At 37.6% G+C, this 14647-nt stretch overlaps 1 protein-coding gene across 1 annotated transcript; it reads left to right on the top strand.

The window, feature by feature from the left end:
• The first annotated feature begins 268 nt into the window (after nucleotides 1-268).
• Nucleotides 269-2430, top strand: evx2 (even-skipped homeobox 2). The gene is made up of 3 exons (XM_046054839.1): nucleotides 269-662; nucleotides 1095-1327; nucleotides 1816-2430. Exons 1-3 carry the CDS (start codon nucleotides 269-271, stop codon nucleotides 2428-2430), a joined length of 1242 nt encoding a protein of 413 aa, XP_045910795.1.
• The last annotated feature ends 12217 nt before the right edge of the window (nucleotides 2431-14647 follow it).

Genomic DNA, 14647 nt, shown 5'->3' with positions numbered 1-14647 from the left:
ATTTTAACAACGAGCAGCAACCACTTTTGATGAATGACATTTCGCTGCTGTGGGCAGGATGCACGGCTCATTTTGAGCAGTCGCTCGTCGATTGCATTCAGATTCTTCACTTTTTTGCGTCTTGCTTATAAAAAGGTTTAGAGACAGTTATTTTGAGACAGTTGCTGAGTTGCATGCGGATTTAGCTGCGACACAACTCATTGGTGCTCCAGCCCCCCTGGACAAGTGTTGTGGGTGTTTTTTTTTCTTGTTCGTCTTGCGCGGCTTAATGATGGAGAGGATAAGAAAAGAGATGATATTGATGGAGAGAGGTCTCCACAGTCCCGTCGCAGGGAAGAGGCTCGCAGACACGCCTGGAAATTCAGTGCTGGAGGCCCTGGAAAACTCTCAGCACAGCGGACGGCTAAGCCCGAGAATAACTTCGGCTTCTCTCCATGGAAATCTGGGGGACATCCCGACGAAAGGCAAATTTGAAATTGACAGTCTTTTCGGTACACACCACAACAGTGAAAATACCTCTTCGGCGGAAATTTCATCGTCAGAAAGCAGAAAGAAAATGAGCCTTTACTCCGAAGTTTCACCAGATTCAGATATTAACAGTGATGTGGAGGTGGGATGCCCTGCGCATCGCTCCCCGAGCCAGCACAAAGAAAATAATAAAGGTAAGATTTAATTTAATTTCATCCGGATCTATCTTGCTTTTATTTCTGACGTTTTATTTTGATGTTAAAATAGCGGGTATTATTATTATTCTCTCTCTATCCAAAACAGAAATAAAGAAAAATTCATAGCTTGTAATTATTACTGATATAATGCATTTTATTCTTAATACTGTTACTTGTAATATTATTACTATTATTGCGAATACTATTATTATTATTACTGTAGGCCTACAACAATGGACAAATGTAATACTAGTAAAATAATGACATTTCTTCAGAATTTGCCTCGACATTTTTCTACATCGACCTTCTTCTTATTATTATTATTAAGATGGCAAATATACTATAGCTCCACAAACAAGTACACTCTATTATTTCAATATTATCAATATTAATAAGAGTTTCTTTTCATTTTCTCTTTTTTTTATTTAGGTTTTTCAGACAGCAATTCTGGATCTTCCAACACAAGCTCAAACTCCCTCGCGAATATGAACGGTAATTCAACGGGAGGATCAAATTCCGACCAAGTGAGGAGGTATCGGACAGCTTTCACCAGAGAACAAATCGGAAGACTGGAAAAAGAGTTTTACAGGGAAAATTACGTTTCGAGACCAAGAAGATGTGAATTAGCCGCAGCGCTGAATCTGCCCGAGACTACGATTAAGGTAGATTAATGTTATTCTTGTAATATGTACGTGTTTTTACAGAGAAAGTAATGACGTAGGTGCAAATACATTTATAGCCTACCTACAATGCAGTAGAAAATATAGCCATTATAATCCGTATTTCTGCTTATGGAATGTTACAATGTGATATTTTGATTTAAGCCTGTAGGCCAATACAAAATAAGGCTTTTATTTGTTATCAATGCAACCGTGTTCAATGTATAGGCTACCTTCCTTCTTTGAAAATAATTACCTACAAAAAACAAAGTATTTAACCCACATGTGTAAGGTAATTGGTACATTTTAATGTGATAACAGATCATATTCATGTTCAATGACAGGAGCATACAGGAGCTTTTAATATCAGTGCAGGGATGAGTGTCTGTCCTGAGCACACTCTGAACCACACACTCTTTACAGGTCTAAATTTAGAGGTTGGAAACAACATGGCAGCTTCAATATGGGCCTTGTTTTGACTGTGTGTGCAGGTGTGGTTCCAGAACAGGCGGATGAAGGATAAAAGGCAGCGTTTGGCGATGTCCTGGCCCCATCCAGCAGACCCCAGCTTCTACACTTACATGATGACGCACGCGGCAGCTACAGGAAGTCTACCTTACCCTTTCCACTCGCACATGCCTCTACATTACTACCCGCACGTCGGTGTCACGGCGGCTGCTGCTGCTGCCGCCGCCACCGGTGCCGCCTCGTCACCTTTCGCCACTTCCATCCGCCCCCTCGATACTTTCCGAGCACTCTCCCACCCCTACTCACGGCCAGAGCTCCTGTGCAGCTTCAGGCACCCAGGACTCTACCAGTCACCCGCGGGCCTGAATAGTTCAGCAGCGGCATCGGCGGCGGCTGCTGCGGCGGCAGCGGCGGCGGCGGTCAGCGCCCCGTCAGCCACCGGGCCTTGTTCGTGTCTCAGCTGCCACAGCAGCCAGGCGGCGAGCGCGCTGGGTTCAAGGAGCGGGAGTGCTGACTTTACCTGCACAGCTTCCGGGCAAAGATCCGAGAGTGGATTTCTGCCGTATTCTGCTGCTGTTCTCAGCAAGACCTCAGTCCCGTCACCAGACCAACGAGAAGAAACTTCACTTAACAGATAACTCATCATGCAGCCTACATGACCGTTTCCTTTTTTTTTTTTTTTTTGCTCCAGTCCTACTTTAGGGGGATAGGCTATAGGCCTACTTTAAAAAAATCACACCTGGGTAAAGCAGTCGTTTATTAGGCTGCATTGTAAACACACATACCTACACACACACACACACACACACACACACACACACACACACGCACAACACTTTCTAAAATTCTCATTCAAGTCCAAAAGACTCTTTATAACGAAAAAGACATGAATAGCTAATCATCGAAAATTTTGCAACTCACAAAAAAACTTTTCTAAAAGCTTGTGCCCTCGTGCTGTGCCAGTAGAGCAATTTTCTATGGGCTGTGCAAGATTAATTTACACATATTTGGAAAAATAAGACCATGCAGTGTATCCATTCTGTCCCCATGCCTCAGCCATTGTACCACTTCAAATGATTGTATTTGTTCCTACAAATCCCACACATTAAACCAAGAACTGCAACTGAATCACACTCCATATTTCTGCGGCTCAAATGTCCAATATTCAGCGTGATAAACCAAGCCCGGCTACCTTGACTCCTTTGGTTTTAAGATACAAACGTGAGGTAATTATACAATCTGAATTTAGACAGCAGAAGGTCCTGCTTTTTTGCTGCCCAGCAGCATATCTTTCTTCACTAGGCCTAATAGACTGAGATTTTGGCAGCAATGGCTTCTCTAACACCCAGCCTCTGCTCTGTGGGGACACTCCTAATCAGCTAGAAGGTGCATACAATTTTGCCCCGCGTCTTTCGTGTCAATTTTTATGTTAATAATGAGAGGATCATGACAAAAATTGCCAATCATGCACCTAGATGGAGCTCCTTTGAATACATGACTGTAAGAAAGTTCCTCGTTTTGAGACCCGCTGTCAAGTGTTAACAACCCGCGGAGGGAAGTCATTAGACATACAAAAGACCTGGAACAAAGCGACAGTCCTGGTACACAGAATGTACTGTATAAGGATAATATTTGACAGATGGAGGGTTTCAAAATATTACAGACTAAAAAGCAGCCCACAAAGAGCCCCTCAAATTGTGTTTGCTGATAAGTGGAAATGCCTCGACATACAGGAACATCTCTTTTATTTACATTGCTGAACCTCATTATATCAAATCCAGTATTTTCACGAGTGTGTAATCCCTTTAGGACCTCTGCACTCAGCACACACAATGACGGGACTAAGAAAGACGAAGGTTCAGACAAAATAGCCTGGCTTTACAATCTGTCTGCGCCTGTAAAAAAAAAAGAGGCTATTTTATTTGTTCCTGTTGGGACATCACCAATATGTTAATTATAAAACATGTGAACTGTAAATCGTGAAATATTTTGCAAATATTATTAATAGTCCTACTGATAGGTGAAAACTGAATTATTGATCGCCCTGGAAAAAATGCTTCATGAAATGTGGATGGTAGGCTATTTTTGAAAACACGTTTTTTATTTTTTTATTTTGTGTGACTTGCTGAATGTTTTTTTTATGTTAAAACACTGGATGTATACAACCAACAGGACTGTCACGTAGCCTATAAAATTGGCTTGTAGGTACAACTCACCAATAGTCCAAAATTCATGATTTGTATTTCGTCAAAATTAAGACCGGATTATAGAGATGGAGAACATTTCTTTACGGTCCACTCAGAAAGCAGAAAGAGGCTTTGTTAAAGGGCTGAACGAGCACTGAAATTAAATTATGAAAATAGTATTGGCCTTTGTCCCCGGGGTCTCTGTTATAAGTCTATATCTCTGTATTTAAAATATCAATGACTGTATGAATTTAAATATTTTAACTTGAAAAAAAAGTGCAATATGAAATGTAAATCATGTTATTTATTGATCGTGTTTGTTCTTGGAAAATAAATAAAAAATCTTTACACATTTCTGCTTTTTTTTTACATTAATGACAGACATTGCTGCAAAATAAACAAACATTGGATTTCTTAATAGTAGTTTAACAAACGTAATCTCTAATTGAATTGCTTTAAACAATGTAGGTTAGGCCTATGATATATGCACATGTATAGCACATACATATATGTCCAAAATATATTGTATTTTTATCATTAGGCTAAACTATATGATATATTAGGGTATATATTTAAGAACATTCAACTCAGACAATGAAGACATCTTAGGCTTATTTAGGTGCTGTGACATTTCTAAAGAAAACACTGTCTAATAATTAAAATAGGTGGAAAGCTACAGGGAATATGGGGCCTGCCATCACGGGTCATTCCGGCCCTATAATTTACCATTATTTTTACATTACCTCTAAATGATACAAGCTGATACTGTCGTTAATTGCACTTGGTTAAAATATAGCCTACACCAGAACGCCCCCAAGGGACTTTAAGATAAGTTGCTTTTTTGAACGTCCCCATTAAAGAAATAGGATTAGGGCAGCAAATATGGGCGTGATATATCACCATGTTTCCTTGCTCTTTACTAAAGCGAGGGTTGCAACCCATACAACAAAAGCATTGAGATAGATGGAGGTGTAAAAGGGAAAAGACAAGAGGCCAGAAAAACACTGCCCACAATAACACGATTAGTTTTGTATCCAATGTGCAAGACTGAAAAAAGAATTCATCATAATGCAGAAGACTGTCTGTCACCTTCTCTGAATGGTTTTTGACAAGAAAATAAATCTTTTGGTTGTTTAATATATTTTATATTTTCTTTATTTCGGTGCTAATAGAAAAACCAAATTAAATGTCCAGCAGCGAGATAGAAATGCAAAGATCGATGATCCTGCCCCTACTGTCCAATCACCCCTATTTAATTGACTGTATTTTCAGGGTAATTGAACGGCTTGTTGTAAATTGAGTATTTTATAGAAACGACATGAAAACTGCATTTACTGACATTCATCGCATCTTTGACATTGATTATCTGATCAGCGCCGTGTCATGCTAACCTCCAATTCTTCATTACACACTGTTTATGAGCTGTTACAGAACAACTTGCTTGTTCCAGAGTGATTGATTGCCTTATTAACGCGTGTTCTTGTAAGTGTGACCGGACTGATTACGATGCATATGTTTAGAATAATGTTTCATTTAGCTGACTGCGAGTAATGCAGGGTGACAGCTGCTGCGGGAGGACAAAAAACCTAAACTACAGGGACCAAGCGGGGCCAAAACGCATTTAAGGTGGAACTAGAAGACAGCACAGACCCCAAATGGTCAAATGCACTCACTCAACGCCAGATGAATTGGCAGCTCAGTAGGGTCTTCAGAGAGCCAACTGAGGACAAAAATATAACATTATTGTAACTAAAATCAGGACATTTTCTCATAAATGGTTTTAAAAGCAGGGATTTATATCCACAACTGAGGTTACACTCCAACATATCCTTGTTCTTAAAACATATTGTCCGCACATTTTAATCTTATGCAGTAGCCTACAATATTTTCAACTGACATACCAGCTGTTACGTCAAAACACTGAAATCAATCAAATCTCATCAAAAACTGCCGAAAAAACAAAAACATACCAGCACTTTAGGTTAGGAATTTTCTTATCAACGTAAGCTAGGATATTTTTCCTAAATGTAAGGAGCAACATGAACTGCAGCCTGATGAGATTTATGCCACCATTATGCTTCTAAAGTGGTCGCTGCTCTGTTTGTCTCAAATCATTGCCTCTGTTCAAATGTTACTTTCATATATTACATGACATTAATTCAACTATAGCTCATTAAGACAGAATGAAATGGTTAAATTAACTTATCAACTCATAATGATGATGAATGAGGTATTAATTCAGATACAAGCTGGGCAATTTGCAATTTTGCGCATTTTGATGGTTCTCAAATAACTTTAATATAACGGGTCATCCCCTCAATCAATTACATGAGCATATGAGTCGGTGTAATGGAAAATCCTTTTTTTCATGCATATGTATTGAAACGTGTTCTCAATTATCTTTGGAAATTGCTTCTTTTGGTTTAAGGACTAATTCTTCCAGTGGTCCTTATGGTTAAGGTGGTACCATAAATTGCTATTCTTTGGTCTTGTTCTTGAAACACAGCCTGGGACACCAAGTTTTTGATTGATATTGAAAAGAAATTTTAAAAGAAAAAAAATCTAAAGAAACGTACCCTTGAAAAGTAATATTTTACTTTATTTTTTCCTGTAGAAAGTATTTCTGGTTACATCTGGTCACATTAACAAATCTTTTTAAAAGATTTTTGATGAAGAATGAGAAGTCTTGTCTCTGACAAAAGGAATGTGTTCATATGTTTATAAGAACTTTTAGACAAGAAAATACACTTCAATGAATTAAAATGACAAGAAACCCAAAAACATTGACTCATCAAGTTGTCATCAAGATTCTTAAGGCAGTTTATCAAATGTGCTTAATTTATTAAGAAATGTAAAACCATATTTTCCACTATATTCAAAACATATTGGGTCCCAGGTTAATTCTTGGTCTCAATGAGATACACTCTCATTGGAAGTCAACACTTTTTCTTTCAGTATACTTTTATTTTGAGACAGGATTTGCCAGTATATATAATGTTCAGTGCTATGGTTCTTTTCATTACAGTCAATATGTGGTGGACCATCTCTGGTGTATTTCTCTAATGAATCTGTGTCCCAAGAGGTTCCTTATTTCACATTTTAGTTTGACAAAATATGTAGAAGTGAAGCCTTGAATTATTCAAGGGTTATGTAAAAGACCAGTAAGATTGTTTCTCTTGCAAAAGACTAAAGATAAGAAATTATCTGTAGCTTGTGGCTACAAGTATGTTTAAATCAATGCTCTCAACAATGAGCACATTTATAGAGGTTGATTGACTCAGTGTGCAGCTACTTTTTATTTTTCCACAAGAAGCTATAAGAACCCTTCTCCCTAGTGATCACTTCACTGTTTGGACTTGTTATCCCTGTTATCTGAAGAAGTTTCACGGAAAAATGGAGAGCGTCCTTAAAAATGACACATCTTCCTTGTGCTTGTATGCAGGATCATTTCTAATGTTTTGATCTGATCACATCTTTTCAAATGTACCTGATCTCTCAGTGAAAGTATTTAAAGAAGAAGAAAATTAAATAAAAGGTGATGTAATAATAAAAACCTTACAAAACTGTTTTGAGTTTCCTAAAACCAGTCAAAGTAACATTATCACAACAAAGAAATTGTCACCCTGTTTACCACAAAGGACGAACATAGGAAGTAAAAAATATTCTGATGATGGCAGATTGTCAACTACACAAACCCCAAACACTGTAAGATTCATTCAGTTAACAAAAACAATGGTGAGATCATCCCCCCAAACAAAAGCATTGGTTGTTGGTTCAAACAGATGAAATTGGTCCATGTTTAGAGGCAAAGTATAAAGCTGAAAATATGACATTCATATAACGTGAAAAAGAGGTACGCAGTCTTGATGGACGGAGACCAGTGAAAGTGATACTCTATGTCAAAAGCTTTTAAGTTTCACATACTCATCCATATGTATTAAAAGGCAGCTGTAAAAATTGGCTTTTGTCGCCTTCATAACAGTGTATTTAATTCATAATTAATTTCCTCTTCGGGGGAAAAGTAGAAACACTTCTCTACTGTCCATATATGTGCTTTATGTTCAAGACAAAATATACTGTCTATCAGACCTTCAAGGAGGGTGTATGACAGCATGACATGGAAATAGTGTATGTAGCCATATTTTGACAAAACTACAATTTGTGTTTTTTTGTAGTTTTTTTAACCAATGCCAACGGTGTAGCTCGAGGGATGGCAATGTCGGTCTGATGGTCAGAGGACCCACCATGTTGGTCCACACTGTAAAATCTCAACAGCTTTGATGGACTAGCACAACATTTTGTACAGACATTCATGGTTCCCATATGGCGATGTATTCTCATGACTTTGGTGAAACTGGGACTTTTCCTCTATTCTGGTGTCAATTCTAGACACTCAAAATTGTCTGTGTGTCTAGAATTGGCTCATCAACTACATGAAGGATTGCTATGAAATTCAGTACAAACATTCTTTCTTCCCCCACTGGATCAATTGTGATAGCTTTCATCTAGCACCATCATCAGGTCAACATTTTTAATTTCATTTAGTTTATGACTAAATACATACAAAACTAAAGACATTCCCATCAGCTTCAGCTTTGCGTTAACCGGCAAATGATGATTGTGAACATAAACACTATACCTAACCGCAGCATATTGTCATGTTAAGTACCTTAGCATTCTGACAATTGCATTTAGCACAAAACAATGCTTTACAGTCGTAGAGAGCTGCAAGTGTGGCTGTAGATTTTTAGTCTTGTTAAAAACATTCCCACAATTCAAAAGTCAAAACATGTGGTCTTGCACTTCACACACTGTATGGAAATTTGATTACAATGTTCACACTATTAGTGTATGTGTAACAAATAAAGTTAAAAATAATACGGCCACAGTCAAAATGAGCACAACGATCCTGATGCACTTCTACTGTAGTGTAGCATCTACAACACTGGGATTTCTACGGTCAATTAAACTACTGAAACCTAAACAGGTTAAAGGTGAACAGGTCACACATTTATGTCTGTCTTGTCCAGCTGCTTTTGTAAAATAAAATGTCAGTAGCACAATCTTTGCATGTGAGTCAACAAACTATATTTTAGCAATTAAACCTACAAAATAATTCAAAACAGTAATGGTCTACAACACATCTACAGAGAGAAACATAACCAGGAAAACATCATAATCTCACACTAACAGAAAAAAAACACATTCTAACAGAATTTATAAACTCACAATCACAGACAGGAACGCATCACTACTCTTAATGGCAACATAACACTGAATGATATCATTAGGTAAGCACCACAGTGAAACACACTTTTCAGTGAAAAACAATAACAAAACACAGTTGAGGATGGTTCATGGATTCATGCCTCTGTGAGGCAGTGTCTATAGCGTCTTATATCCTCATAAAAACTGATAAATTTTCGTTTACACACATGGTAAGCCTCTACAATGGTCAGAACACAAATGTGATTGCATCCTCTTGCTTTTCCTACAGTGACAATAGCTTGGTTATGAACTATAAAAAAGGAATTGGTACCCCTAAAACACAGACTGCCCTGAACTGAAGAGTGGGCATTACGGAGAAAACTTACAACATGGTATATGTGGTGTACGATATATTTTACATTGTGGTAGATCTATATTATGATGTAGTAATACATTTTGAAAAATTGAACTGAGGAAAAAAATTAAGGATAAAATAACCATATGAGATTGAATATCGGAATAAAATAGCTTAAAAATAACTGATGCAAAAATTCATTATTACTCTAAAAATGCCCTGGTAATAAATTTGCAACATTGCTCACAATGGCCTAGAACAACATTGTCATTTTGGATTATATTCATGAACTTGACTTCACTTTTTTGGAAAGCTAACTTGGTATAAATGGTATAGCACAATATCTGAAGAATTCTTCTGTAATAAAGGTCCCCAGCTGGAAACGAATCAGGTACATTGTGGCTACATGGTATGTGTCTTTACCACTTGGCTACCGAAGTCCTGCAAGTATGGAGTTTCAAGTAGGCCTACCTTGGAATCATACTCAACAATAAACACAGTTTTGACCAACACACTACTCATATTCACAAACACTGCCAGCAATGATCATCATTGGTAAACTCTAGGCACTCTGTTGCTCGACACCATAATTCAGTCATTTCTACTCTACTTTTCCCTCTATTTCCTTGTTATCCATCTTTAACTAGGACAAACTACTCTGTATCGCACTACCTCCACAATCATTGACCTCCTTCCCTCCAAACTCTCAGATCTCAACAGCAGAACAATCACATGCACAGCACTCACAACAGCACAAAACACTCAACCCATCTCTCACGTCACTGCCATGAATAAACACATTTTGTAAAGAGTCACAACTCTTCTGCTGTAGCAGCTTTAAACACAATACCATGCTGATTACAGGGGCAATGGCTTATGTATGTTATGTAGCCTACTGTATGTATATGTGTGTAGATGTATGTATGTAGGTGTGTACTTTATCAATGCATCTACACTATGTTAAGTAAGTTCCATGTACTCACCTTGTGCTGCCATTTCAGACAAAGATGCATTTGGTTCCATCATCCCATCTTGGTGTCTATTCTTCAGTGAGCATCCCATTGATGAACTTGACGTAAAAGTAGTGAGCCCTTTGTTGTCCTCATCAAGGAAACCAGAGCAAGGGATCGGCTAAAGAATAAATCAACCAGCCCGCAAAACCAATAAAAGGAAGAATCTCATAGTCTGAGAAAATTAAAGCATGGATTCCTGAAGGTGAACACACAAAAAAGTGTTTTAAATGGACGGACAATTTGTTAGAATTGGAAGAACAGCAAGCTAACCATATCTACATCCACTTACTTGATATGACCACAGTAAGAGTTGGTGGACCCCTTTGCTGTGGCTGCTAATGTCTGGCTATGGGTCGGGCACAGAAACCACCTGTTGCCAAGGCTTTGGCCTTAGCTATGCTATGGCTATAGATATATGACTGACTGGCTTACTACTCTATACAACACCTCAGATAGTAACACTGGTCAGGAAGAATCATCTATAGCAATCATTACAATTAAGCGTACCTGCACTAACCCTGCATATACTTAATGTTATATCCATTAGAAATAAGTAATGTATGTAAATAAGTATCATGGTAGGTTACATGTGTGTGTGTGTGTGTGTGTGTTACATCTGTATGTCAACAGACTGTCACCTGCCTACAGTGCTTCACTACATTACTTATTAGCCATGCATTGTGTATAGACAACACATTTTTGTTTTTATTTTCAGGTCATCTTAAGATTGCTTCATACTTTTCATGTCAGGGTGTTGCAGCAACAACATACAAGGCTCAGCCAAGGTCCTCCAAGAGCTTACTTGCATCTCCTCAAAAAACACATCAGGGATATGGGTATGTCATGTGGATTCCATAGAACTGTGAACTTAAACTGTTTCTGATCCTAGTAGGAATCAGGGTTCCGGGTAGGCTACGTCCCAGGGGTTACCTGATGACCTCTCTGTCGACTTTTTATTTGGGTGTTTTAGAGGGAATGACTCATGTAACAAGAAGTGGCAGCAAGATGTCTACAATAGAAGAAACAGGTACACATAACAAAGCTTAAATTCTGTCTTTGTCAGCATGGGTATACTACAGGTGTTTAGTGAACACTAATTTTGATTTAAAGATCTTTTTAAACTTGTATGCTGTTTGTATGTAGGTCCTTTTGTGACTGGCTGTGTTGTGACTTTTGCTTTAACAATACCTTCTGTTTACATGGTCTCTCTTGCAAATCTTGTTTACCTGATTAAATAAAGGCTATATATAAATTGGAGCTTCCTGGTGGCTTACTGAGACATATCATGTCAATGCAATGTCTTTGCCCGCTCCTATATTTTCTGACTATCAAAGGCTGAAAGGCAGAAAAAGCCTCTAAACTTAAGTTGAAATTGGCATTAGTAAAGTCTGGCTGTCATAAATTATAACTAAATGTTTCAATCCTGCAGTGTCCAAACACAGCCATATAATTGTTTCTTGACAGACTGGTTTTTGACCGAAAGACCTGCACATACTATATTTCCTATAGTGGGCTTACAGGCTTATACACAACTATCAGGTCACACTTTGTTTAGACCCAGTGATTCACTCAAAATTTCATTAGAACCCAATGGCAAATGTAAAGAATATCAATTATTTCGTTAACATGCAATGTCACTCCCCAAAAGAACTGAATGGACAGTTTAAAAATCAGCTTTATGGTTATTTGAAGAGGTCATCTACTAAATGAGCAAACACCACAGTTGAAGCACCAAGCTGACTGTCAGCCTTCGAGCACAATTTGGATGTCGTCGAGTCTCTGTGGTCAACCACTGACCGTTTTAATTTTCCACTTACTAAGAAAATGCAGAAAGAATACACTTTAGACAGATTGCTTTAGTGGCATTGTACACCAGAGCTGGTAGCTTACTGATACATGGAGTATTTTTGTTTCTTTGTTTCTTTTTGAAATGGAACATGTACTGATAACTTACTTAAAATTAAGCTAGAAAGTCAATTTTAAACAGTGCAGGAGAGTTGGTGTTCATTTGGTATTTATTCCAAGGGTGCTGGTTTCACTTTCATTCTTGGAAAAATCAGCAATACTTTTTGGTGCACCAGCAGTATTAAAATGCTCACTTTGAAACACATCAGTTGTCTTTTAAGGGGAGATTTTCATGTTATTCCACAGGAAATCAAAGATTCTTACCTGTAGATGTATTGTCCTGGAGATCTTTGTTCATCTGCAGTGAGTTAATAACAAATTGAGGTCTAAGCTGTTTCACTTTTAACTAGCAAAACTATGGTGTTTATCATTAAAGCAAATCAATTTGTTCTCGTAGAAGTTATTGAACATGTTCCTTTCTCTTTCCTTTGTTTAGTCCATTTTAACTGTTCACCAAAGTTTTTCTTTTTTTCAAATTTTTCTGATCCACTCTTGCTTGTATGAGCAACCTCCCACTGTTTTAAGTTCTGTATGTAATTTTGTTAACCCTACAGATCTAAACACTATGGTCAATTACACCTACTGGCATTTTACAATGTTACAAAAGATTGGTTAAGACGTAAGATGTCAATGGAGAACTTGTGATTGCATTTTGTGAGCAAACCTAATAAATTCAATGCTTTCTTTATATTTGTAACGGATCAAAGACACCATTGTCCTTGGTAACGATGTTAACACTGTTTGAACTTATTCTAAAATCTGCATTAAGCATGACAACTACTGGATTACATTATTTTGGCATTTTTATTCAAAGTTAATAACATTTTTAGCATACACAGTGAGTAATCTGGGGTTCAGTGGCATTTGCAATGATGCTTCAACAGGAGGGCATTTTGGATTGAAATACCAACCTTTGGATTGAACCACCAACCTTGCAAATAACGTATCTAACCTATACACTGCACTATAGCCACTCTGAAACTACTAGTAGGGTTGGTACCCATCTCTTGAACATCAGTGATATCAGTGAGGTGAGGTGCTTACACAGAGCCCAAAGGTTATTAAAAGACAGTCCCCACCCCAGCCACAGCCTGTTCACCCTGCTGCCTTCTGGGAAGAGTTATAGAAGTTTCTATTGCCGCACCACTAGACTGCAGAGCAGTCTTAAGCAGACTTAAGCAGCAGACTTAAACTCAAATTCATCCTCGGCACTGCTACATTGTATATATTTTATTTCTGTTTACCATTTTATAATTGCTTGTATTGCTGTATATTGTCTGCTATGTAGCAGAAGGGAGCCACAAACTTAATTTCCCTTTACAGCCTGTTGTAATGTGACAAATACATTTTTCATCTCACTGGACAGCATGATGTCAGTCAGGCTCAATTCGAAATCACTGTAGGAGAAATCAGACTTATTTCAAAATTCCACAGTAAGTTTAAAATGACCACTCACAACTGCTAATAGTAGTGGTAGTACTACTACAGCTATAACAACTACTAAGCTACTACTACTAATGAGTGATGGAAGAACCATAGACTGTATGGGAAGAACCTACTCAGATCTTCCTACAAGTTAAAGTAGTAACAATCCTGCATTCAAAATGTTACTTAAGTAACATTTGGATGTTAATATTTTTATTCTGTTACTTAAGCAACAGCCCAAATATGTACACAGTAAAAATACTCGTTAAGCAGAATTAAGAACTTTTTTCATTTTCAGTTTTTTTCCACTCCTGTTTATTTTTACACACACGTCCCATATAATGTGTATTATATTATTGGATTATAATGCATGCATTAATATATAGCCGGTAAAGGTAGAGCTTACTTTTTACTGTATATGGGCTATTGCTGGGTAGCTTATTAATGTCACTAAGGGATCAATAAATTCTTATCTCAAAATAAGCCTACAGTTAGGTAAATTTAGCCTACGGTCGTTGAGTACATACTTTGGCTAGTTACTTCCCACCCTTGCTAAATATTAGCGAGGCTAAGTGGTTCATAATAGTCATCACCAGTAAGACTAAACTAAACATAAAGTTGTGACGCTGACACTTCGGGACTATTTTATTTCCCTACACAACCGTCTGTGTGCACTAGAACAATTCCGTGAACTGTAAACATTGCAACACTTCTAAACTAAGTTTAAACATTAGAACATTTACATTTAGTGGGTCCCATTAGA

The sequence above is a fragment of the Micropterus dolomieu genome, linkage group LG07 (genome assembly GCF_021292245.1).
Source record: "Micropterus dolomieu isolate WLL.071019.BEF.003 ecotype Adirondacks linkage group LG07, ASM2129224v1, whole genome shotgun sequence".
NCBI classification, from domain to species: Eukaryota; Metazoa; Chordata; class Actinopteri; order Centrarchiformes; family Centrarchidae; genus Micropterus; species Micropterus dolomieu.
The sequence above is the reverse complement of the archived record's forward strand: the minus strand, read 5'-3'. Positions and strand labels throughout refer to the sequence as shown.

Excerpts from the sequence above, each read along its gene's own strand:
- evx2 (XM_046054839.1), top strand. The coding sequence starts at position 269 with ATGATGGAGAGGATAAGAAAAGAGATGATATTGATGGAGAGAGGTCTC. Across the intron at positions 663-1,094 it reads GCACAAAGAAAATAATAAAG|GTTTTTCAGACAGCAATTCT; the intron begins GTAAGATTTAAT and ends TTTTTTATTTAG. Across the intron at positions 1,328-1,815 it reads TGCCCGAGACTACGATTAAG|GTGTGGTTCCAGAACAGGCG; the intron begins GTAGATTAATGT and ends CTGTGTGTGCAG.